General features: G+C 41.3%; 1 protein-coding gene and 1 pseudogene across 1 annotated transcript in view; one reads left to right on the forward strand and one right to left on the reverse strand.

The window, feature by feature from the left end:
* LIMCH1 (LIM and calponin homology domains 1) overlaps positions 1–23,609 on the forward strand; it is a 330,288-nt gene that overhangs the window by 142,269 nt on the left and 164,410 nt on the right. Inside the window, exon 3 of the mRNA XM_047091336.1 lies at positions 8,110–8,179. Coding sequence (XP_046947292.1) covers positions 8,110–8,179 — 70 coding nt within the window. The remainder of the gene's footprint in view (positions 1–8,109; positions 8,180–23,609) is intronic.
* LOC124521508 (uncharacterized) lies at positions 13,288–13,437 on the reverse strand (annotated as a pseudogene).

The raw sequence follows: 23,609 nt of genomic DNA on the forward strand, positions 1-23,609 counted from the left end.
CTGGTGCCAAGTGTATTACATGCACTATTTCACATTCTCATGCCATGACTAATAGGTATTATTGTCCCCATTTTACAGAGGAGGAAACTGAGGCTCAAGGATACTGAATACTTAAATAACTTGCCTAGTGAGTTGCAGAGTTGGGATTTGAACCCATGTCTTTTTGTCTCTGGAGGCTACTCTTACTCTTGGAATTTTGAGTGCCAATCCTGTAACTCTTGGTTTTGAGCCCTTCTTCTTGAAGTGTGGAGAGCAAGGGCTGGCTGTGTATCCTGCTCAAGTCGGGCTACAGAAGCTTTCAGAGATAAATCACAGCACTTGCGTGTTCCCTGTTTTCTTTCCACCCTCCTGACAGTAAACCTAGCAATACCAGGTTTTAGTTATGCAAAAGAAATACTAATTACTATCATTTATCCATAATTACCACATAGCACAATTGTGATCACACGTATCATTGCCTGTGTCAGGGTAACTCTAGTTTCCATTTTATTTGGTTATACTGAATTCTGTTCATATATTGCCAGGTTTCACAGTTCATTGATCACACATGCCGTCTCAAACTTGTGCCGTATAAAATCAGGGAGGATCTTGAGTGGGAGGCATGGTGGGGAAGGCAGTTTGGTGGGGGGAGCTTGATTACCAGGTGAAGCCATTTGGAGGGTGTCCTGTGGGCACTTGGGAGCCTAGAAGTCACTGGGGGAGGGAAGCAGCATGGCCAAAGCCAAGACTTAGAAGGGGTCATTTTGGATGTGGTGAGCAGATTGATTCAGATAGTAGATACTAGTAGCTGGAGATTATTTCCTGAAGTGCAGAAAGTGAAGCATCAAAGGAAAGTCGTCTTCTCAGATTTAGAAACGTGAGTTTGTACTCCTAATACCCCTTACAAGCTCTGACCTTAGACGTGTGCCTGATGGCAGTTTCCTTATCTAGATTGATTTATTGATTTTTCAGCCTCTTCTAGTCCAAAACTCCCGTAATTGCCTGACAGCAGGAATGGCCATAAAAAGGTTGGACTGTGGGAGAGACTGATAATGAATCAAAAGGAATCCAGGATGCTCAGATAATTGCTAGAGTTTCTCTTCCACGCTTATAGATTATTTCGTTAGTGTTAGTTTTTTAGTATTGAGGACGGAGCGATACGTAAGAAGAGTTTTCCTCTAGCAAATGCGGGAAAATAAAAATGGGTCCACTTGTTTACAGTGTGTCAGTTGCTAGTTCATCCCCTTCTAGCTGCCCTCCCAGTGAGCCCCAGAGGAAAGGATGTGCCAGGCGTTCAATTCCGCATTTTAGGACGGGATTTTCTTGGGTATAGTTTGGCAAAGTAGGGCCCCTTTTTACAGGAGAAAGACCTATCTGTGATAGGTAGGGTAATGCTGTGATCTCAGTGGTTTAAAACCATGGAAATATACTTCTTACTCTTGTGTAGCCCACTTCTGGCGACAGGGAAGAGTGGAGATGACTTTGCTTCCGGCCGTGGTTCAGGGATCCCAGCTGATAGAGACTCCATCCTCAACACCTGACTTCTTTCTCAGGTCTTCCTGGGTGTCAACATCTAACCCGTAAATGCTGGAGGAGAGGGAGAATGGAGCAGTACTTTGGAGGTGTTTTCGGGGCAGGCCTGCGTGTGATATATACTACTCTGCCTACACCCCATTGGCCAGAACTCTGTTATATGGCTACAGAAAATTGCAGAAGAGGGTGGAAAATGTAGCCAAGGTGGGAAATATGTGCTCAGGAGGAAAAGGAGACAAGTGGTGGGTTTTCTCTGCCACAGGAGGTGTGTTAGAATACCAGCATTGCTGAGCTGAACAATTCACAGAGTTGGTCCCAACTTCTTGGAATTGTAAGACAAAAACCTTCTAAAGCCCTCCTGATCTCTTCTTTGAGTACGTTCAATGCAGGTGGCTTAAATAGACCTATATTTCACACATTCTGGATGATGCATAGCACCCCTCAAACGTTTGGTAGATATTAATGATGGCAATTTACATTCCATCACTGTTTTGTTCGTATAAAACTCTCGTTTGGTTCAAGTTTCACTTTTCCCTACAGTTTAGTCCTTTTTTTTTTTTTTTGACCTCAGAAGGTTTATTAACATTTATCCTTCTGCCGAGGCAACTCTAAAAAGAAGTCTTTAAAAATGACATCTGTAACAGGTTTATAGTCAAGGTTAAATTGATCTCATGCTTAGGTTCAAAAACAGTTGCCATGTTAGATTAAATGAAAGTGCATACACCTTCATTCAGGATGCATAGTCAAACTCAGAAAGTGATCAAGGAAACCACGTAGAAAAACACTATTGAGCCAAATTAAAAGAGACACAAAGTAGGTAATTTTGTGATCATAGCTGCCTGTTGCAGCTGTACAAACCAAGCTAATGAGATGGTGATGTAATCTCTTGTTGCAAAGAATAAAGTGATTTCCCATGAGATTAAGCATGACCTTCCCAACCCTGTGCTCAAGGTCTAGATAGCTTCTCTGCTCTCCCCCGAACTCTAGGATCATTATTAGATGTGAATTTATGAATTGAATGATTTGTAGGGTGAGCTGAATTCTGCAATTTTTAAAAAAATCTTGCCTTTAATGTTTATGTTATAGTTCAGTAACAAACTTCTCATTGGTATAATTCCTAATGTCTGGATGGTCTTGTGATGTATCCTTTGTAGCTATATTCTCAGTGTTACGTCCCTTGCAGAGCTATTACACTGGCTGCTGGAAGAATCAGAATGAACCAGAGTGAAGTAGAGATTTGAGGTTTTTTCTTTTTAATCACAGATAAGAACAAATTTCTTCAGTTTGTATTTTATAACCATTAAACAATGATTGAGGGTTGCCACAGCTGGATATTAAGTGTTACAAAGAGTTAATAAATTCAGCCTGTGTTCTAATCAGAACATCAGCATAATTCCTAGGTGTTTCAACAATTGTTTCTTTAAGGAATCTAATCTTTAATCTTTTAAGAACTATATTCCATAGAATTTGTGCCGAGCATGTCTTTAATTCATCTTCCCAAAAACTCAAGATGGCCATGCATTAGGTTGTGTGACAATGAACCACATATGTGCATAGTTCTGGTCTTCCTGTGGGTTTTAAATCTACTAGTGAGCATGCCCCATGAGGAAACAACCTGGGGTCTCTCCTGCCTTCCTTTATATCCCTGTGCCGAGCTTCAGGCCAGAACATCATGCATGCTCCATAAATATTTGTTGAGTACGTGAAGGAACATATGAAATATCCTTCCTTGAAATAGGTCACAGTGTGTTTCAGATTTAGAATGTGAGTTCAGTAGATACCATTTAATTTCCATTGTATAAGAAACACATGTATTTTTGCTTACCTTTAATGTCATTAACTTTTTCATAATTGAGGATTATCCAAGATCATGACTTGCCTTCCTGTTTCTAGTCATTTCTGACCACACATATATTAGGCAAGCCATACTCATTTGTTGAGTTGATTCATTTATGTAAGATTTTTGTCCAAATGTGGCCAGAAAAAGAAAATAAGTAAAACTTATCTTAGTGTTTGGCAGCTGGCTGATGGAAAAATTGAAACTAAGATGACCTGAACTTACTTAGCAGAAAGAGGTATGCTCAATATACTAAATGAGTATGAATATGCAAATTTCCACTTACCAAATGCTAGCAACACGCACTGTCCCACTGGCTCCTCACTACAATCCTGGATGGAAAGTGAGGTTTTCAAAATCCCCGTTTTGGGAATCCCAATAAGGGAAAACTGAGATTCTGATCAAGTGACTTCCCAAAGGCACATAGCTAATGAGTGTTCAATTTAGCTTTTAAAACCTAGACTACTTACTCCAAAGTCACTACACCTTCCTATTCATTAAGTGTCAAAGGTTCATTCTCTCATTCTCTCTCTCCTTCTCTTTGTGTATGTGTGTGTGTGTGTGTGTGTGTGTGTGTGTGTGTGTGTGTGTGTGTTGAGTTGTACTTTGATGGTACATACTGAAGCCGGACTTTCTAAAGCACTAAGTTTCAGTATAAAATGACTGGCCTAAGACATAAAGGCTGTCCTGTCCCTAAGACATGAAGGTCTTCACATCTGTCTGGAGCTCAGTCTTTTCTTCTATAAAAATGGTGGAATGGGGGCGCCTGGGTGGCTCAGTCGGTTGAGCGTCCGACTTCGGCTCAGGTCATGATCTCGCGGTCCGTGGGTTCGAGCCCCGCGTCGGGCTCTGTGCTGACAGCTCAGAGCCTGGAGCCTGTTTCAGATTCTGTGTGTCTCCCTCTTTCTCTGACCCTCCACTGTTCATGCTCTCTCTCTGTCTCAAAAATAAATAAATGTTAAAAAAAATTTTAAAAAAACTGGTGGAATGAATACATGACCTGTCTCTATAGGATAGGATAGTTGGAGCTGGTACATCTCAGAAGGTTCATGAATATGAAATATCATCATCTCTTTATGTCATCAGTAAGTATTTATTGAAAATATTTATATTTTAGTTTACATAGGAAGGCAATAGTGGTTTTCAATAAAATTGCAAGTGAATATCCTTGACTCTTATTCATAGCTTTATTTTGAAACGTGCAAGAAACGTCCTCGGTTTAATGCAAAATACACGATAAGCAGGTGTTGGGCATTCCTGCAATGTAAATTCAGTGTAATCTTCTATTGTTGTGTACTGTAAACTGTGTATAGAGCAGGTGCAATGTTTGTATTAGAAAATATACCTGCCTTGATCTTTTAAGAATACTTTGGCATTTTATTTTTTAATTTGTGGTTAAACATTTTGACAGATGTCATAGTTTATTTGCTGCTCTTTTAATTAAGGTCTAGAATCACAGTTGGTTTTTTTTGACATCACGTGACAGGAAAGATTTCTGCCTTATAATTCTACAAAGGAAAAATATAATGAAGTACTTAAGACTTTGAAAAATCTAAACCTGGATAAAAGAGGGGTTGGTGAGCATTGTTATTAAAATTATTAATACAAAGGTGCCTCTTTAAAGGAAGAGTTTTAATTTGTAAATTCTTTGTTAGGGTGTTTGTTGTTCTTTCTGCTTTGGCTAATCAGCGGCAAAGCTTGGGGATCTTGTAGCAATGGTATTTCTATTTCATTAGAAAAATCTAAAAGCATTAGAGAAGATGCTTGATCTAAAATGCTATGAATTGAATTAGTATAAAATAAACGCTTACACACAAATGTAGAGAAACATTTATAGAGAGCTTATTATGCACCAGGCTCTGTGCTAGCTCCTTACATATTTTGTCACATTTATGCCTCAGTGATGCCAGTGCAATTGGTATTATTGTATTTCTGTGTTATAGTCAAGGAAACTGAAGTCATTGGACTTGGCCCTAAGTAATACTCCTAGTGAATGGCCGAGCTGGGCTTTGGATTCATCAGTTGGACTCTGGAGCCAGTGCTCTCACCCCTGTCAGCTCCATATCTGTCTGCAGTCAACAGCTATTAAAAAAGGACACAGGGGGCGCCTGGGTGGCGCAGTCGGTTAAGCGTCCGACTTCAGCCAGGTCACGATCTCGCTGTCCGTGGGTTCAAGCCCCGCATTGGGCTCTGGGCTGATGGCTCAGAGCCTGGAGCCTGTTTCCGATTCTGTGTCTCCCTCTCTCTCTGCCCCTCCCCCGTTCATGCTCTGTCTCTCTCTGTCCCAAAAATAAATAAAAAACGTTGAAAAAAAAATTTAAAAAAAAAAAAGACACAGGTCCACGTATATAGATAAGGCATACTCTCAAAGGTGCGTTGTTCAGCCTCCAAGTAATATTGGTAAGTGGCAAAGCAGGGTGTAGGACAGTGCGTATGATTTGCTACATCCGTTCTTTTAAGATATATATATATATATATGTATGTGTATATATATATATATATATATATATATATATATATATATATATATATCTTTATACATTTTCTTTGCAAGGTCTTTAAGGTTACCTTCCGGGAATAGTCTGGGGCCCTGTGAGACTGGGGTCACAGTGAGACTCATGTTCTATTGTATATCCTTTTGGATTATCAATAATGTGCACAGAAAACATTTTAAAATCCAGCTTAAAATGGCACTGTTAACAACTAGTGAGAAAAGTAACACATCTTAAGAGTTTCCTATATTTAAAAGCTTTGCTTTGGATACATCATATCTATCTGCTTATTTTAAACCATAAGATATGGGACATTAACACTGCCCAAGAGAGCATGCTGATCCAGGAAACTTGGGTGCCGGGCCTGATTATACCACTAATCAGCTCCGGAGAAGTTACTCATTCATCATCATCAGGCTTCAGTTTTCTAAGCTGTAAAATGAGGAGAGAACACATTGTCTTCTGACATGAAAAACCAATAATATCAAAATAAGTTATAAAGAAGCGCTTTTTAAAAAAGATTAGACTCACGGTTAAAACTAAGTGGGGTCATGAAAAGAGTGCCGTCTTGACTCTCGGCAGGCGAACGGGCACGCGTCTGCTCTGAGTGGTGCCTGTTGGTGGCAGTGCGTTGGAATTGCAGGGAAAGTTACCAAGAACAGGCAACTGATCCTTGGAGCAAACCACTATCCTGTCTGTCATAAGCACCGGGGCAATATTTCTCAGTTCATTAATACGCAGTGTGTCAGAGTCAAACATAGGCTGTGTTTAAGACTAATTCACTATACTGTTTCAATGAATCTTTTGTTACTGATTTGTAGAGATCTATCAAGCATAGGTTCTTCAGAATTTTCTATAATTTCGGATTCCATGAATTGTAACAGAAGTTGGCAGACTTATTCTGTAAAGAGCCAAATAGGAAAAATTGTCTGCTTTGTGGGCCATATGTTCTCTGTCATAGTAACTCAACTGTGCTGTCACAAAAGCAGCAGTAGACAGTACATAAATGAAGGGGTATGGCTGTGCTCCAGTAAAACTTTTTTTTATTTAAAAATTTTTAAAATTAAGTTTCTTTATTTATTTTGAGAGAGAGAGAGAGTAGGCAGGGAGGGGCAGAGAGAGAGGAAGAGAGAGAATTTCAAGCAGGCTCTGCATTGACAGCGCAGAGCTCGACGTGGGACTCGAACTCATGAACCGTGAGACTATGACCTGAGCCAAAACCAAGAGTCGGATGCTTAACCAACCCAGGCACCCCTACAACTTTGTTTACAAAACAGGCACTGGGCCATGTTCGGCCCATGGGTTGTAGAATGCGGAACCCGGAGTTGTAATAAACCCCTGGCCTAAGTTTCTCTTTGCACTGCATCCTGAGATAAGTTACCCGATGGCCTCTCCTCTAATTCCTGACTGTGGGAATAAATGTGTGTATTCTACATCTCCTTACCTTCAACTATTCCTTTCTGAATAACCTGGTTTGCAAATGCGACGCTCCACCACATCACCCCGGTGCCAACCCTATTTTCGTTTTACAGGTTGCCTTCCTTATTTCTTTTCACTCTGAACTATTTCCTGAGGACAAGTAGTTATAGTGGTTTCTTTTGCATTCCTTTGCTTATATTACCATTTTTACGTGATTTCAACCTTTACCCCCCCCCCCAAATGTTTTGTTCACATATCTTCTGTACCTAGGGAATTGTGGTGAGCCTTATTTAGAATCTTTAAGACATGATTGGTTAACCTCTGGCTAAACATATTCTTCCCTTTCTTAAGTGAAGATCACCCACATTTAATAAGCCACTCTCAAGGAGCAAAAGGGTCTGGAGGTAGAATTAGTCTTGGCAAATTATTGCAAAGACAGATGTTGGTCCCTGAACTTAATACATTCCTGGAGAGACCCCTGCCTTGGCCAGGAAATTTGGGAACAGGCCTTGCCTATAGTAACAGTTGGCTTCAGTCCTAGACAGTTCCCTCCCACCCCCATTCCAGTTCAAATCCTTGTCCCTTCCCTTGATACAGCTCCCCGTCTCCATCCCTTCTTCTCTCCCAACATTTCTAAGTTCTAAAACTTCTCCCACTCTGGACAAACTTGACGTAGGCAAAGCTTTTCACTTGTACGCATGAAGGCTCATAGATTACTGAGATTTACTACATGCTTTAAATTCACTACTTTTCCTATTCAGCAATTTGGCTATAGCCCCGGATAAAGGTGATTTGTGTGATCCATCTTGCTTTAATGTCTCACTTGACATTCTGCCTTTTTCGTGACAGGTTGCTGAATGCTATAAAGCCAGGACTTGTTAAAAAGATCAATAGATTGCCTACCCCCATTGCGGGATTGGTGAGTATCCAGAATTGAGATTTATTTTCCAATATTCCTTTGCTCTAACCTAAGGGTCATGACAGTGCCATTTATTACAGTGCTCCCCTGCAATATATATTCCACTTGAATGAGAATGCATTGAATCCATTAAACTGAGAGGTCACTTAAAAATGGAAGATCGCAGTTCCGCTTAAATGGCATCTTAGCCTTTGTTTGTATTTTTCCCATGAGTGATAAGGACCTTCATTCTTAAAGAGGTAAATTTGTTATGAGGTGAGAGTATGATAATTAGGTTGACCCCAGGGGAAGAATGTGATTGTAATGATTTCAGTTTTTCACTGCATTCCCCTGGAAGGAAGGGGAGAGGGGGTAAGGAAAGAGAAGTTCATGATTAACGAACAGCACTTCCATCATAAGCTGCTGTTTTCAACCTTAAAATCTACTTGTGTTTAAATACCACATTTGTAGACCAACTCTTCTAAAGACATAGTGGACACTAAAGTGATCCTTACGTCATCTGGAGAATTGTTGAAGCAAAGCCCTTGCCCTTCTGAACCTGTCCGTTTAAACAGACAAAATTCACATATTCACACGTGGCTAGAGGCAGATTTTTATGCGTTGATATGTTTCCTAACTCTTGGCAACTAATCTTAATTCTCTAGTTGATGTTGCCTTTGATGTAAAAAGGGGGGAAAGGTAGACGATCAAGAAGACAAACACACCTTAGTTCTGGAAGGAACATGCACACATACACATGTGCACAAAATGCTGAGGATATGTGTGGCCTGGTAAGCACTCACTGTGTCCATTGTGACCTCCTTCTCTGCGTGTGGTTTTTGCAAAAAGCAATTAGAAAAAAAATGTCAAGAATTTAGGCAGCCTCCTACATAGACCTTATTGGTTGTTGTTAAAAAATTTCTCAGCCATATCAGGATGACTAATTGAAATTAGATGTATCCATCTTCCCCCAATCACGCTCTGTCTCTCTGTGTCTCTCAAAAATGAATAAACATTAAAAAAAAAAAAGAAATTAGAGGTATCCCCTCCCCCCCCAAAAAAACTGTGTTTGAGAACATGTGAGGGTCATGGTAATAAGGTACCTGATTTCAACAAGTTAACGAAATTGATTTTTTTTATCATAATAATTGCTATTTCTGTGGATGCATTTTATTTCCCATACTGGTTAGTAGTAAGCTGGTGATTAGTCGTTAAAAACCCTTCTAATTTTGTTTATCAGAATCATGTAGCCAAGTAAGTTAATAAATAGATAGACAAATTTGGAAGGAATGGATTTGAATAATTTTATAAAATAAGTAATCCATATATCTGTATTATATATTATATATGTAGTAATGTGTACATATATTATTTTAAAACTTTTTATTAAGTCCATTTCTTCCAGATGTTAAGGTCATAGTCTTAATGATGCTGACAAATATCTGTGTGGCCCCAAGCCTGTGGCATCTCCTGACCTTGGAACTCTGGGATTTCATGTTATCAGAACAAAATGTGTAGCCTGAAGTCAAGGGAGGTCCCAGTACAATCCATGTCAACAGAAGCAAGTGGCCCAGAGTCCAGAAAGCTAAGGAGAAGGGGTTTTGAAACCTTAATTCAAATGTGAATCATAAATCATTTTAGTAAAATTAAGGGTTTAGGACATGTGCATTGATCTTTATATCATTTCTTATCGTAGATCAAATGTTGTTCTTTACATGATGCCTCTACTTGGAGCAGGCAGGAGTTCGAGTCACGAAAACAAGGGGCTCTGGTTGCTTTGCTTCCATTTATGTCCTTGACTTTTATTTCTCCTCTTTCCTTTTTCATTTGAGTGTCCTTTTTACTTTATCCTTTCCATCATTTTTTCTCTCTCTTGCCCTTTTCCAAATAATACTTCCTCACTTGCCTTCATTATTCATCACTTACATCTTCTTTACCATTTTATTATTGTGATACTGTCATTTATAATAAGAAATAAATATTTGGTCTTTGTCCACTTCGGGCACAGAACTCCTAAAACCCTTGGAACTTCCAAAGCAACAGAACAGCAGCAGGGAGGATCTTTGTAGTGATATTTGGTCTTTTGTCATTGGTTCCTGAAACAGCTCCAGTTCCTGAGGTTGGAAGGAGTATCTTGTTATTCATAACAAGCCCTCCTGGCCCCCACTTCAACCACACCTTAATTTATGTAAATAGGTGACTTTTGGAGAGCCCTAAGGGGTGTGGGGGGAGCTGGTTCCCAGGGGAACCAACCAGGTGATTAGAGGGCTGGAACTTTCAGTCCCAACCCCCAAACTTCAGGGAAGGGAGAGGGGCTGGTGATTGAGTTCAATCGCCAATGGCCAATGAAGCCTGCATAAAAACCCAAAAAGGACAGAGGTTTGGAGAGCTTACAGGCTGGTGAGCCCATGGAGATTCGGGGAGAGTGGTGGTCCCAGAAAGTATGGAAGCTTTCTGCCCTTTCCCACATGTCTTGCCCTATGTACTTTTTCATGGGGCTGTTCATTTGTATCATTTATAATATCTTTATAATAAACTGGTAACTGTGTGCACATATTTCTCTGAGTTCTATGAGCCACTCTAGCAAATTAATCAAGCCCAAGAAGGGGGTCATGGGAACCTCAGATTTGCAGCCTGTTGGTCAGAAGCACAGGTAACAACCTGGCTTTGGGATTGGCATCTGAAGTTGGGAGAGGGGCAAGTCTTAGGCGACTGAGCCCTTAACCTGTGGGATCTGACACTCTCTCCAAGCAAATAGTGTCAAAATTGAGTGAATTGCTTGATGGTATTGAAAAAACACACAACAGAGTTATCCTTAGTTCAAAAAAGTACTTGTATAAGTATAGTTAATTGCTACCCATTTATTAATGATTCCTGAAACTACAAGTCTGGTCAAACCCTTTTTCTCTCCCCCGATTACCTTCAAAACAACATTGCCAAAAACTAGGGCGGTAGTGGGGGTCTTGGCAAGAAACAAAACTGCCACCCTTCCCCCCTCCATCCCCCCATTCTGTTAATGTCCTTCTAGGTTCGCTCTTCAAACCTATGGTCTGCTGCCTTTCCGTACCCATGTTCTTGTCTGTCTCCCTGACTCCAGCTCTTCATAACAGTGACCCAAATCATCACTGCTCACCACTTTTTTTTCTCCTGAACTCTAAACCTCTTGTTCTGTTTACTGGACGGCTCCATCCCAATGTCCTATCAGCACCACAACTTAACGTATTCAAATTAGACTTAAATGACCACTCCTACTCACCAATTTCCCAATGTCAGTAAAGGCATCATAGACATGCACAGGCCCAGTTCAGCTCTCAAGAGAATTTGGCAACTTTCTCCAATCTGTCCGCTTGTCTGAGTCTCCTTGGCCACCAGACAAGGCCTAGAGCAGGCCTCATCTCTTGCCTGGATTATTACCATAGTTCCTCAAATATTATTCACTCTCGTGCGCGATGCCTTTGCTCATGATACTTCTTATGAATATAATGCTTTCCCCCTGGATTCTTGACACAATCCCATTTATTTATCAAGACCCACTTCCTTGGTGAAGCCTTTAATGTTTATGGCGCATACAGTCTTATTATAGAATACAGGTAACATTTCTTGGTTTAGGAAAAATGACTTAATATATTAGAGAGATCAAAGATAGCTCTGTTGAAATACGCTTTGGGGAGTAAGATTTTGAATAACTGTTGTTAACAATTTGAAATAGAAGGTATGTAAATGGTTTAGCATTCATGCTAAGATATTGTAGCTTTAAACAGTTGATTGGCCATAATCAAACTTACCAATACGTATAATGGGTACAAATGATGTAAGGTGTCCTAGTGATGCACTAAGAAGTCACAGCATCACATCGATAGAGTGTCTGCCAAATCCAACTCTGAGGGTACAATCAGACAAATCCAATTTGAGGAGACATACTGTGAAAACACGTCCCAAAGCCTGGAAAAATGGTTACAGATGAAAGGTGACTTCGGAGATATGCCAAAGGACATGTGATCCTTGGTTGAGAAGGAGCAACTATGATAGACGTTATTGGGACAATTGGGGCAATTTGAGTGTAGATTGAATATTGGATAACAGTATTCTCTCAGTATTGAACTTCCTGCATGTGACAAGTATATTGTCAAAGACAGTTGTATAATTAGGGGAATGAATTCTCTTGATGGCAGGAGGCGTATCTAGAGATGAAGTGTCACAATGTGTACATTAATCCTCCAAGTGTTCCGCAAAAAGAAGTCAGTGTATGCAGTGTATAATTTTATACATACATACACTGGACAGAGAGAGACAAAAGAAAGAAGGGAAATGTGGCAAAATGTTGGATCTAGAGAAAGGGTATAGAGTTTTCATGGTACTGTTCGTGCAACTTTTTGGTAGGCTTGAAAATTTGCAATATAGAGTTGGAGATTAAAAAACATTAATTCTCTTATCTTTTCTTGAGGGACTGGGTGGGGTCTTGAATAAGCAGTAGATTTGAAGATGGCAGAGGCCACCTTGGGTTAGCAGAGATGCAGTCCTTTATGTGGGCATATTCTTCACGTGACATTTTCTTCCTCTTTTATTGGTGACAGGAAAAAGCAGACAGAGCCCCTCAAATGCACCTACAGACTTCTAGGCTGGTTTTGAACTTTGTCAGGGGTTGACAGCTCACTGACCATCTAGTAATCAAGAAGTCCTCAGTAGCGGGGGCTATGGAGATCTAGGAAGCGTGGCAAGAGGGCTTTCCATGCCTGGAAGCCATGCCTGTGTGTCTTAATGGCCTGGTGTTGAGAAGAATCCATTAAGATGGCCCAGCTGCTTGACTTGAAGATAAATAGAAAAGTGTGTTTTCACATAGCAATCGCAAATTATAAACACGTGTAGATGTACAAAGCATGAATAGGTGTATTTTAGCCCCTGAGTTGAGCTGTGGTTACAAAGAATTCAGGGGTGAAGGTGTTAAAACAAAGTAGTTGAAAATGATTTCCTGGCAAGAATGCAAAGACCCTGGATCCAGGTCTGGGTTTCTTCTGTAACGATTGCTGACACATGAAGCCGCGTGGTGACTGCCTGCAGATGTGTGCATTCTTTTCTAGGTGTTAGTGATACTGTTAGCTCTTGCCAGAGAGAAAGACCTCAAATTTAGGTCTTGGCATACCGAAGACTTTAAAAAACGCTGCCCTGTAATCTGCCAGTTGGTCAGGATTGCACAATCGAGCCACATCCTGAAACTCAATTAGCAATAATCGCGCCTCGGATAAACCTCATTGGCTACGATACTGCCACTGCGCAAAGCTTACATCCTGAAACTCAATTTAATGGTCATTAGAGATTGTGCTAAATTGTTTCATCCCAGAAACAGACTTTGTGCAAGAGACACGAACGTACGAAATCCTTGCTAACAATAGGAATTTAGGGATCAAGCTTTTTCTTACCCAGATTTTAATTGTTAGAGCCATTGTGTATGTGGGGGTGTGTGTGTGTGTGTGTGTGTGTGCACGTGCGAAGTATAATTGGAAAGAGATGATACTTGGGGATTCTGCCCCCCGGTGCTGAACCTTTCTAGAGCTGTCATGAAATATTTGCTTGATCTTGCATGTGAATCCATGAGGATGAAAGTGATCTGAGAAAAAGAGAATTTTACAGCTGGAAGGGCATCTTAGAGATAATTGTTTTACGGATGAAGACATGTGGGTCTATAAAGGGGAGCTGTTTGCCCAAGATCACACAGAGTAAACGCTGAGATGGATCCAGAGCCCAGGCCACCCTCCTCCCTGGTTGTGTTAACTCCTAAATGCTCCCAGAAAGAGGAGAAAGCAAAGACTTGCTTTTTGATAAAGTTCATCTCTCTTTTTCCTTGTTTCTTTTTGGCTGCTACCTTCAAAATATCTTCCCAAGCTCTACAAAAGCCTTTACTTCATGGAACGTCCCTTTGCCTGATGAATGCTGGAAATTCGACTTTAGCTGGAGTTCAGTAGAATATAGCAGAAATGAAACTGGCCGAATTGTCCTACCGCTTAGTTACCCTAGCCCCCTCAAAAACTTATTCTTTAGAAAGAGGATGTATTTTTCTTTAATCAAAAGATAATATTTCAAATATACTTAGAGCGGAGCTTCCTGAAATGGATACAAATGTAAATTTCCATAAACTTTGTGTACTTTAGGAAGCTTTCCGGGGGTTTCTGCTTTATTTTATGAAACTGATACCAGAACAGTTGATATTTCATTTTTCGAGGGAGGTCAGAGCAGGGGAAAAGATGAAAAGGCAGTCGAGATTTCCACATTATGAGAAGATTAAAAATATTATTCAGGACAAAAGGCAAATGCACGGAGCTGTTGAAAACTGAGTAGCAGTTGTGAAAGCCCTTACACAAACTTAATAATTTTAGGAAGATGACAACACCATAAATTTGAGTCCCAGGTGTTTTGGGTGTCTGTCTGCCAAGGACTGGTTTCCTGCAAATTCGACCTGGAGGTTAGCTCTTGTGTGCCTCAGCTCATCCCCAGCAGTGTCTGATATTTTAGGTGTATATTCCACAACTGCCTTTGGAATTTCTCAAGCATTTCCCTTCTCTTCAGCAATCTGTCTTATAGGTGTCCTCAGGAGAAGCTGGTCCAAGTTGTGTTCTCTGCCTCTGTTTCTCCTCCAGTTAAAGTTAACATTTTAGGCCAGGAGGGAGGCAGAACAGGCAGAGGGAGGCCAGAGGTGTAAGTGACCAGAATGATCACCGTCATACATTAACTACCTAGCATGTGTCAGGTATGGTGCTAGATCATCCTTAATCTTTACAATTGCCCTGCACTGTAGTTATTGCTGTATCTTTATACGTGTCAGGAAGCAAAAGTGCAAAGAAGTAAGTTACCAGCTTTCCGAAAAATAAGAGGCAGAATTGAAATTTGGATCCCAGTTTGCCCAACTCCAGAGACCGTGCCCTTTCTACCGTGTTGCACTATCTCCTTTAGGCCTTGCGCTGTGTCATTGAACCTCAGCACTCCCGAGCATCCGCTTTTGGAGGTGACAGCCTCTGAGGAGACAGCATATGTTTTTAGAAGACAACTTCTCATCCCTCTCGCTTAAGATTTATTAACTTTACCAAATTGAGACAGTGTCCTGTTTTCAATGTAGTATTTCTACTCTTCTATGAAATCACTCTCCATGTGGCCACACCTCAAGCACCGTAGTCAAAGATGCACCGGTTCAACAAATGATAAAATAATAGGAGAACATTAGAAATCTTGGGGCGCCTGGGTGGCGCAGTCGGTTGGGCGTCCGACTTCAGCCAGGTCACGATCTCGCGGTCCGTGAGTTCGAGCCCCGCGTCGGGCTCTGGGCTGATGGCTCAGAGCCTGGAGCCTGTTTCCGATTCTGTGTCTCCCTCTCTCTCTGCCCCTCCCCTGTTCATGCTCTGTCTCTCTCTGTCCCGAAAATAAATAAACGTTGAAAAAAAAAAAAAAAGAAATCTTTACTGAATCTTTCAAAAGAATGTCATAGAGTGATTTCATTTATAACATGCAGCAAAACTTTCTAAAACACTCTCTATTTTTCTCTCTTTACACAAACACACACACACACACACACACATACACACACACCCCTCATGCTTGCCAACTCACTTCAAATCTCTCTCCATCTCCAACTACCTAAAATCTTCCAAACTCACACTGTACGAGGTCTTGTCTGTCTTGCTTCTAATCCCTTTCTCTGTCACGAATAACCCTCAGCCTTTTCTAGTGCAAAGCAAGCACTACACTCAGCTCCTTTCAACTCCCCATTCACACATGGTTCTGATTCTGGGTAACAAAAACTCGGTAAGAAGCAGACAGAGAATTCTCCTTCATGGCCAGGGGAGGAGGAGGGACTTGGAATACTCCCACTCAGGGTATTTTTCCTGCCTCACTCTGCTCTTTGTGGTAGTTGCACGGTATGATGAGGGGTCTCTGGAGGTGGTCTCGCTCTTCTTTAGGGGACAGGTAAAAACTAGTAAGTGAGTGATGTTCTGTGTGAAGGAGGTGTTTTTGCTGAGAAGGAATGAATAGACCATGTGAAGAAGCTCAGCCAAAATTGAATTTAATGACACGCTTTTCGTTATCCTCATCCTTGGCACGGTGAGAGAAACCTGGGTTGTTCCCATACCACACACAGAAGGAGCGCTCAGTTTGCTGCTTTTGAGTTCGGTACCAAAGTAGGGATGGTGGTTAGCGTTTTAGTAGGTTTGGACGTAACAGAACCCAGACTGTAGGAAAAACAACAACAAAACGCACGAGGTCTTAGGTACTCAATCCTGCATTCAGTTGAATGGTAGAGTATGAACCTAGAGGGTGCTTGGTTTATTTGATGCCCCTCCCCCAAGTCAGTATGGCTCGTGCACTGCTCGTTGTAACAGCATCCACAGGTAGCTTCTAAAAGTACAGATTGTCTCACGTCTCTTATCCTCTCAAATAACTTTCTATGGCTGCCCACTGCATTCGGAATATAATCCAAATACCTCAGAAAGACATTGTGGCTTTCTCTGAGCTAAAGTAACATTCGAGCTTTATTCTAGGTTTATTTCCCACTGAATATATGACTCTTACGAACCAGAACGACAGTTCATTGGTGACCTAAATCAAAAGTCTTGGCCACATAGGGAATACAACATGAAAATGTGACCATTGATGAGAACCATTCTCCAGTGAGTTGGACAGAGTGAAAGGTAACTTTGATTACTACTAATGTGATTGGATCCAACCAATAAGTTAGTCTCCTTGCACATCTTTTTTGAGTACTTGGGAAGATTCAGTAGAGTTTTTTTACCCTTCCCGTTCATCCTGTGTTTATTGTCTACCTTCTGATTTTCTTATTTGGTGAGTGTATTAGTTATCCATTACTGTGTAACAAATGACCCCAAGATTTAGAGGCTTAAAGCAACTTTTATTACCTCATACTTCCTGTGGTCAAGACTCTGGGCATGGCTTAGCTGGGGCCCTGGTTCAGGGTCTCTCAGGAGGCTACAATCAAGGAGTTGGCCGATGTCATGTCAAGACTTGATTAGGGAAGGATCTACTTCTAAGCTCATTCATGTGGATACTGGCAGGATTCAGTTCCTTGCAGGATGTTGGCCATCCTCAGTTCCTTGCCATGTAGGCCTGTTCACATAAAATAGCTCACAATGTGGCAGCTTGCTTCCTTAGAGTAAGCAAGCAAGAAGAACCAGAGAGAGAGGGAGAGAGAGACCAAACAAGATGGAAGTCACAGTCCTTTATAACATAATCTCAGAAGTGACATTTTATCACTTCTGCCATATTCTATTAATTAAGAAGTCACTAATCCAAGTCACTAATCCAGCCCACACTCAAGAGGAGATTACATAGGACCTGTATACAGGAGGAAGGGTCACTGGGAACTACTCAGAAGCTGCCTGCCACATTGAATGAAATAGTATGTTTATTGAGAAATCAGGGCATAGATTTCTTATTTTCCTGAAAATGCATCTCTTATAGTTACAGGACTTTAAAGATAACACAGTTTTCTTTGGCCCACCTCTCTTGCATGGCATCTAAGATCTGTCTTCCAGTTTTCTTCTGCACACATACAACAAAGAGAGATGGTGTGTTCTCTTTTGCTTTCCAAGTAAAAATCTACTTGTGACTCAAGACATAATTCCTGCCTCTCAGGAGATCACCTTCTAGGAGACAAATACACAAATAAGGTCTAATAAAGGTAGGCTGTGAAATGTTAATGAAATAGAATATTCAAGGAAGAACACGGAAGAACATTCTATTTGAGATTAAGAACTTAGGAAGTTGTGGGATTTGAACTGGGCTTCCACAAATAGTGAGGAGCACTGGAGTTGGGGGAAGCACATTCTAGCCTCTGAGGATGGAATGAGGAAGGTTCTGAGCCACAAGAGCCTGGGTCTTGTCTGAGAGGGGCTAGTATTTTTGCCTATGGCTGCAGCTGGAGCCTCAGGCTCCCTGAGAGAAATCAGTGCTGTGGAAAATGGACAAGGAATTGCAAGCTGAGACCAAAAATGCCACCTGGAGGTGTTTGGACAAGTTTTGTATGTGGTAAGAGCCACTGGAAACAAAGGAATCTTGTGTTCCAGACAACTCTGGTGGCTATGTGGAAAGCGGATTGTGTAAAGAGACCAGCAGCAAAAATCAATCAGGAGACAAGTAGTCCAAATAAGAGATGATGAGGACCTAAATCTTGGTAGAAACGGTGGGAGTGGAGGTGAGGGGACAGGACTTATGTTTCTGTGTTTTTCCTTGAATAGAATACGTCATCAATTATAAGACATACGATTTTTTAAAGTGTGACTAATTGAAAAAACTGCCAATTAAATTATGGCACAGCACTTAGACACCAGCAATGGAAAGATGCGTCTTTATTTCAGAGGTTAAAAAAATGTACTTTGTAGAATTGATGAAATTTGATAAATAATCTTAGGAAGATGACATCTACATTTTGGACTTGAACAACTTGGAGGAGAATGATGCCATTAACAGGAATTGTGGGAGCAAGGGATGAGAGGTGGGTTCCAAGAGAAAAGATGAATTCTCTTTTGGACATATTGAGTTGGCTATATCTAAGAGATATTCATTCATGTGCAGATGTCTGGCAGACAACTAGAAATGTTGGTTTGGAACTCAAGGAAAAAGTTATAAAAAATTGGATGAGGTTAATGAATGGATTATTTTGAAGTTAAATCCTTATGCTTACATATATATGAAGACAAATTATTTCTTTTTCGGAAGCCACAAGCTTTGAAGCTTTTCCATCCCAAATTATAGTCTTATCTTTGGAGTGTGTGAGCTACATTGGCAGAGAGAGTGGGGAGGAAGGAGAGGTGTTGAAATTAGTTTGAGACCACGGGAGGAGCCCTTAATAATCGTACTTAGATACGAAAATTATGACAGATCGTGACTTAGAAAGATCTTCATATAGTTGACTGTTCATTGAAGTATAATATCCCACCAATCCCATACCCTCTAGCCTCTTTTATATTCTGTGATCCTTCCCTCTTAATACTAGGTAGGCAGGTTAGTTTGCTAGGGCTCCTGTGACAAAGTACCACCGCCTGGGGGACTCAAATAACAGAAATTAACTTTCTCACAGTTCTGGAGGCTGGAAATCTAAGATGTAAGGGTTGGTTCTTTCTGAGGCCTCTCCCCTCAGCTTGCAGACAGCCATCTTCGTGTGGTCTCCTTTCTGTGTGTGTGTGTGTGTGTGTGTGTGTGTGTGTGTGTGTGTGTCGGTGCCCTAATCTCTTCTCATAAGGACACCAATTATATTGGATTAGGGCCCACTCTAATGACTGAATTTAGTTCAATTACCTCTTTAAATACCCTTTCTCCCAATACAGTCACATTTCGGAGTTACTGGGGCTTCTGACTTCAACATATAAATGGGGAACGGGAGTACACAATCTAGTCCCTAACAGTGAGTAAGCCAGCTGAGCACTTAAATTCTTATTTGCATATGTTATGAATGCCTCGACTTGCTAGCTAAAATCCTCTTTACACACCACAAATTATTTTTCCAAGCTTGTTTCCATAATTATTTTGTGTCTCTGCCGAGGTAGAAGGTTATATATAGCAGTGCTATAAAACTTTTTTTTTTCTAGTCCCCCCCCCCCTTCCTGTCCCTGGGGAAAAAAAAAATCCAAAGCAAAAAAACCCATTCTTTGAAGAAAGAAACCACTTGTTCTCCCTTATCTTTCATTGGACAGCATTTAGTAGTTTGTGACATTACATCAGTTCCTCACTTTTATCCCCCTCAGGAACAGACCTTCAGTTAGGAACTGTGAGGAAAAAATATATAATAGCAGGAAATACATATTTCAGTCTAAGTTTTACTTCTTTTTTATATATATATATAGTCATAGTTTACCTCAAGAAGAAATTACTGTAAAGTTTTAGCTTATGCTCCAAACCTGGAGTTGTAGGGATTCTGCTGTTTGACAACAGGAAGAAATTTCACCTAATATCTGCAAGCATTGTATGAAAGGCTGAGACCACGCTAGGTTGAACCAGGACTTCTCTTAAAATATGCCATAATCTGAGATTGTTTTTGTAGGAAGTTTGTCTTGGCAAGAGTTTCAAAAGAACTTGCTAGACACCTCTCTTGTAATTAGCTGGCTTCCTGCTGGAATCTTAAGCCTCCCATCACCTCAGTGGGTGCAAAAATTAGCCTCCTTCTCTGTCATTCTCTTGCCAATATAAAATGTTATATTTCTGAGTCAATTAGTTGGTATTTAATTTATCATTTGTTAGGAATTGTTGATATTTAATCTTATTCAGTTTAAAGCTTTGATTTGATTAAATAATTTTCCCCGTTTATTAAAAAAACAAGATGACTGGGGTGCCTGGGTGGCTCAGTCGGCTTAGCATCCCACTTTGGCTCAGGTCATGATCTCGGGGTTCAGGAGTTCAAGCCCCGCATCGGGCTCTGTGCTGACAGCTCAGGGCCTGGAGCCTACTTCGGATTCTGTGCCTCTCTCTCTCTCTCTTTGCCCCTCCCCACTCACGCTTGCGTGCTCTCTCTCTTAAAAATAAGTAAAAATGTTAAAAAGCAAAAAAACAAAAAACAACCAAGATGCCTGACATGATGTTATGACAATGGCACTTCACCCCGGCCATCTTCCTCCATGAAACCCATTACCCTAGTCTAGCCATGAGAGAAATATAAGACAAACCCAAAATGAAGTACAAAATACCTGACCAGTGCTCCTCTTAACTGTCAAGGCCCTCAAAAACTAGGAAAGTCTGAGAAACAAGAAAGTCCAGAGGAAGTGAAGGAGATAGGATAACTAAAAATAATGTGGTGTCCTGGATGGGATCTCGGAAAAGAAAAAGCGCATTAGGGGAAAAGCTAATGAAATCCAAACAAAACATAGAGTCTGGTTAAGAGTAGTATACCCATGTTCGTTCATTAGCCGTGTCGAACATGCAGCGTAGCAGTTATCAGGTGCAGGGGGTGGGTTATGCTGGAACTCTCTGTACTCTCTCTGCAATTTTCTGTGAATCTGAAAACTGTACTGCAATAAAAAGTTTACTTAAAAAATAGAAGGAAGATAAAGATAGAATAGAGCATAATGCTCTATAAAATAGACAAAGAAACACGGAAGTTATTAATAAATATTGACTGTCAGTCTGCCATGTGATGTATCAATAAATGGCAGGTGGATTCCAGTGAGTCTGTTGGCATAGGAATCGGATGAACTTTTACAAATGATGAATTAGTTGTAAGCACTGCGTGTTATGGCATTCGAAGATTCCAAACAGTCAATCCACACACGAGCTTTCTGTTCACATATTTCAGGAGCCCCGTTTTTAGAATCTGCACAAAGAAATATTTCATGTCCTTTAGGGAGGTTTAATAAAAAAACAACAGGTGGGAAATGGGTTTTGCAGTAGCACGAACAGTCATAACCGTAAATACTACTACCTCAGAATTATACCAGCAGCGGGTCGTAAACACATTAATCACGCAACAGTGCAGAAATTCCATTCTCAGATGTCATCTCAATTTCAGGCACAAAGATTAAATGCCTACATTTAAATTCAAACCGCTGAGTAGATACGAGGATTCTTTATTTTTGTGGGGATTCATGGAGTGACTTCACCAGTTTCCTCATCTATAAAATGGGGTTGATAAATCTCATCTCACTGTTGTGGGATTAAATGAGATGATATATGTAAAATGCCTACTGTGGTGGACGGCACAGAGTAGGTTTTCAACAAATGGTATCTGTGCTTATTACTCACTATGTTCGTGATTGTGACGATGGCTTTAGCATTTCAGAACCAGAAGCTGTTGAGAGAGATATTTTTGAAACACCGTTGTTTTACAAATGAAGAAACAGACTCAGAAGTGACTTGCCTGGGGTCATGCAGCTTCTTTGTTCCGGCGTCAGGACTTGAACTCTTGTCCCTCAGGTCCTGTTGGGTGCCTGTTCCAGATCCACATCGACTGATAGTATCTGGTGCCTACTGTGCACCAGCAGCAACAGTCGCAGAGTTGTCCTGCAGAACTGCATGTGGGCATCTCTACCTCTTGGGGATTCCGTACCCCTTCCTCAGAGAGAGCAGAATTCTCCGCCTCCCTCCCCAATAGGTGTGGCAATCACGCTCCCTTCCAGTAAGTTCCCCGTTCCCTGCATCAGCACTTTAGGCTGCTGCAGCCTGCTCCTGGGCAGAGCTGGGTTTGCTGTGTTGAGGACAGTTTGGGGAAAGGGAGTGTAAAGGAATGTAGCAGCTGCTGTGTGGGGACTGACTGTTGGAGCACCAAGGAGGGATGCCCGCCCGTCTCCCCGGGTGGGCACGCTGGAGTTTAATGCAGAATATGAGGACTTGGGGGGGTAAGTAAAATCCACCAAGTATACATGTTTATGCGTGTCCATGAGAGAAGGAAGGAAGCTATTTCAATTTTAACACTTGTTTAGAAAAAAGTTCCTTTTTATGCCCTTTTTATGTGGCGAAAATACTGCCACAATTACTTTCCTAGAGAGTTCACCTTGTCCCCTGATATTTCTACTACCTGTTGCTTTTAATTCTTCTTCATTCTCTAAGGAAAGCTTTGTTGGTTGGTTTGTTTTTCTCTTGGGGTATGCCGTGGCACTTAGTTTCATCAAAAGAAAGAAGAGTTTCAAGGATTTTGTGAATTAAAAGCAATTCTGTTGCATCTGAAAGCTTTATTCCGGCAGCCTGGGCCTCAACAGCGTGTGGCGTCATGGGGAAAACATGGCTGCATACGTCTGAGGTGCGCTTTCACCTGAACCCCGTCTCACGTTCTGTTCCTGTCTCCACTGACCCCTTGCTTTCTAAAAATTTCCATTTCTGAAGAGGAGGGAAAGAACGGAGAAAATCGGGGAGAGAGTCTGAAGGGACGCTGAGTCTGGGTTCAAGGGCTGCTTCTCCCAACCTAGCCCTCCTAGAACCTTGTCCTTCAAAGTCAGTATTTATCGCAGGCTGGGGAAGGCACAGAGGTTATTTCTGGGCAATTCTCTAATAAAATCCTGTCAGACCTGTCTGAATGCTAACGGCTTCATGGCACTGGTTATCTAGAGGAAGGAAATTTTCCTTAGTCAAATTTATGAGGCCGGGTTGAAAACCAAGCTGAAACAGAGCCTAGCGAATCCCCATGGCAAAATGATTCATCTTCGTAGAGTCGGAAAATCTATTTTTATCACCTTTATTCAGCCAGCTCCTCATTTTTATTCCCTCACTGAACGGCTGCTATTTCCTTCATGGTGCTGAATAAACCAAACGTCTCGGGAGTCTGAAATTTCCCTTCGGGTTGTTCCCAGCCTGGCTGATTCAGCAGCCCCCGGGAGAAGGGGACTGTTCTGCACCGCATGGGTGGGTCCTGCGCAATGTGAAGGTCAGACTGAACAGAGGCTGCACGCGTCAGCAGCCAGCCTTTTATTCAGAGATTCTGCCTGGGGTACCTGCCACTCTGCCTCCTGCCTTTTGTGTTAGGTGTGTA

Source organism: Lynx rufus, unplaced genomic scaffold, assembly GCF_022079265.1.
Source record: "Lynx rufus isolate CCGP_SWC_20201006 ecotype Redwood Valley unplaced genomic scaffold, mLynRuf1.p SCAF_3, whole genome shotgun sequence".
Lineage (NCBI taxonomy): Eukaryota > Metazoa > Chordata > Mammalia > Carnivora > Felidae > Lynx > Lynx rufus.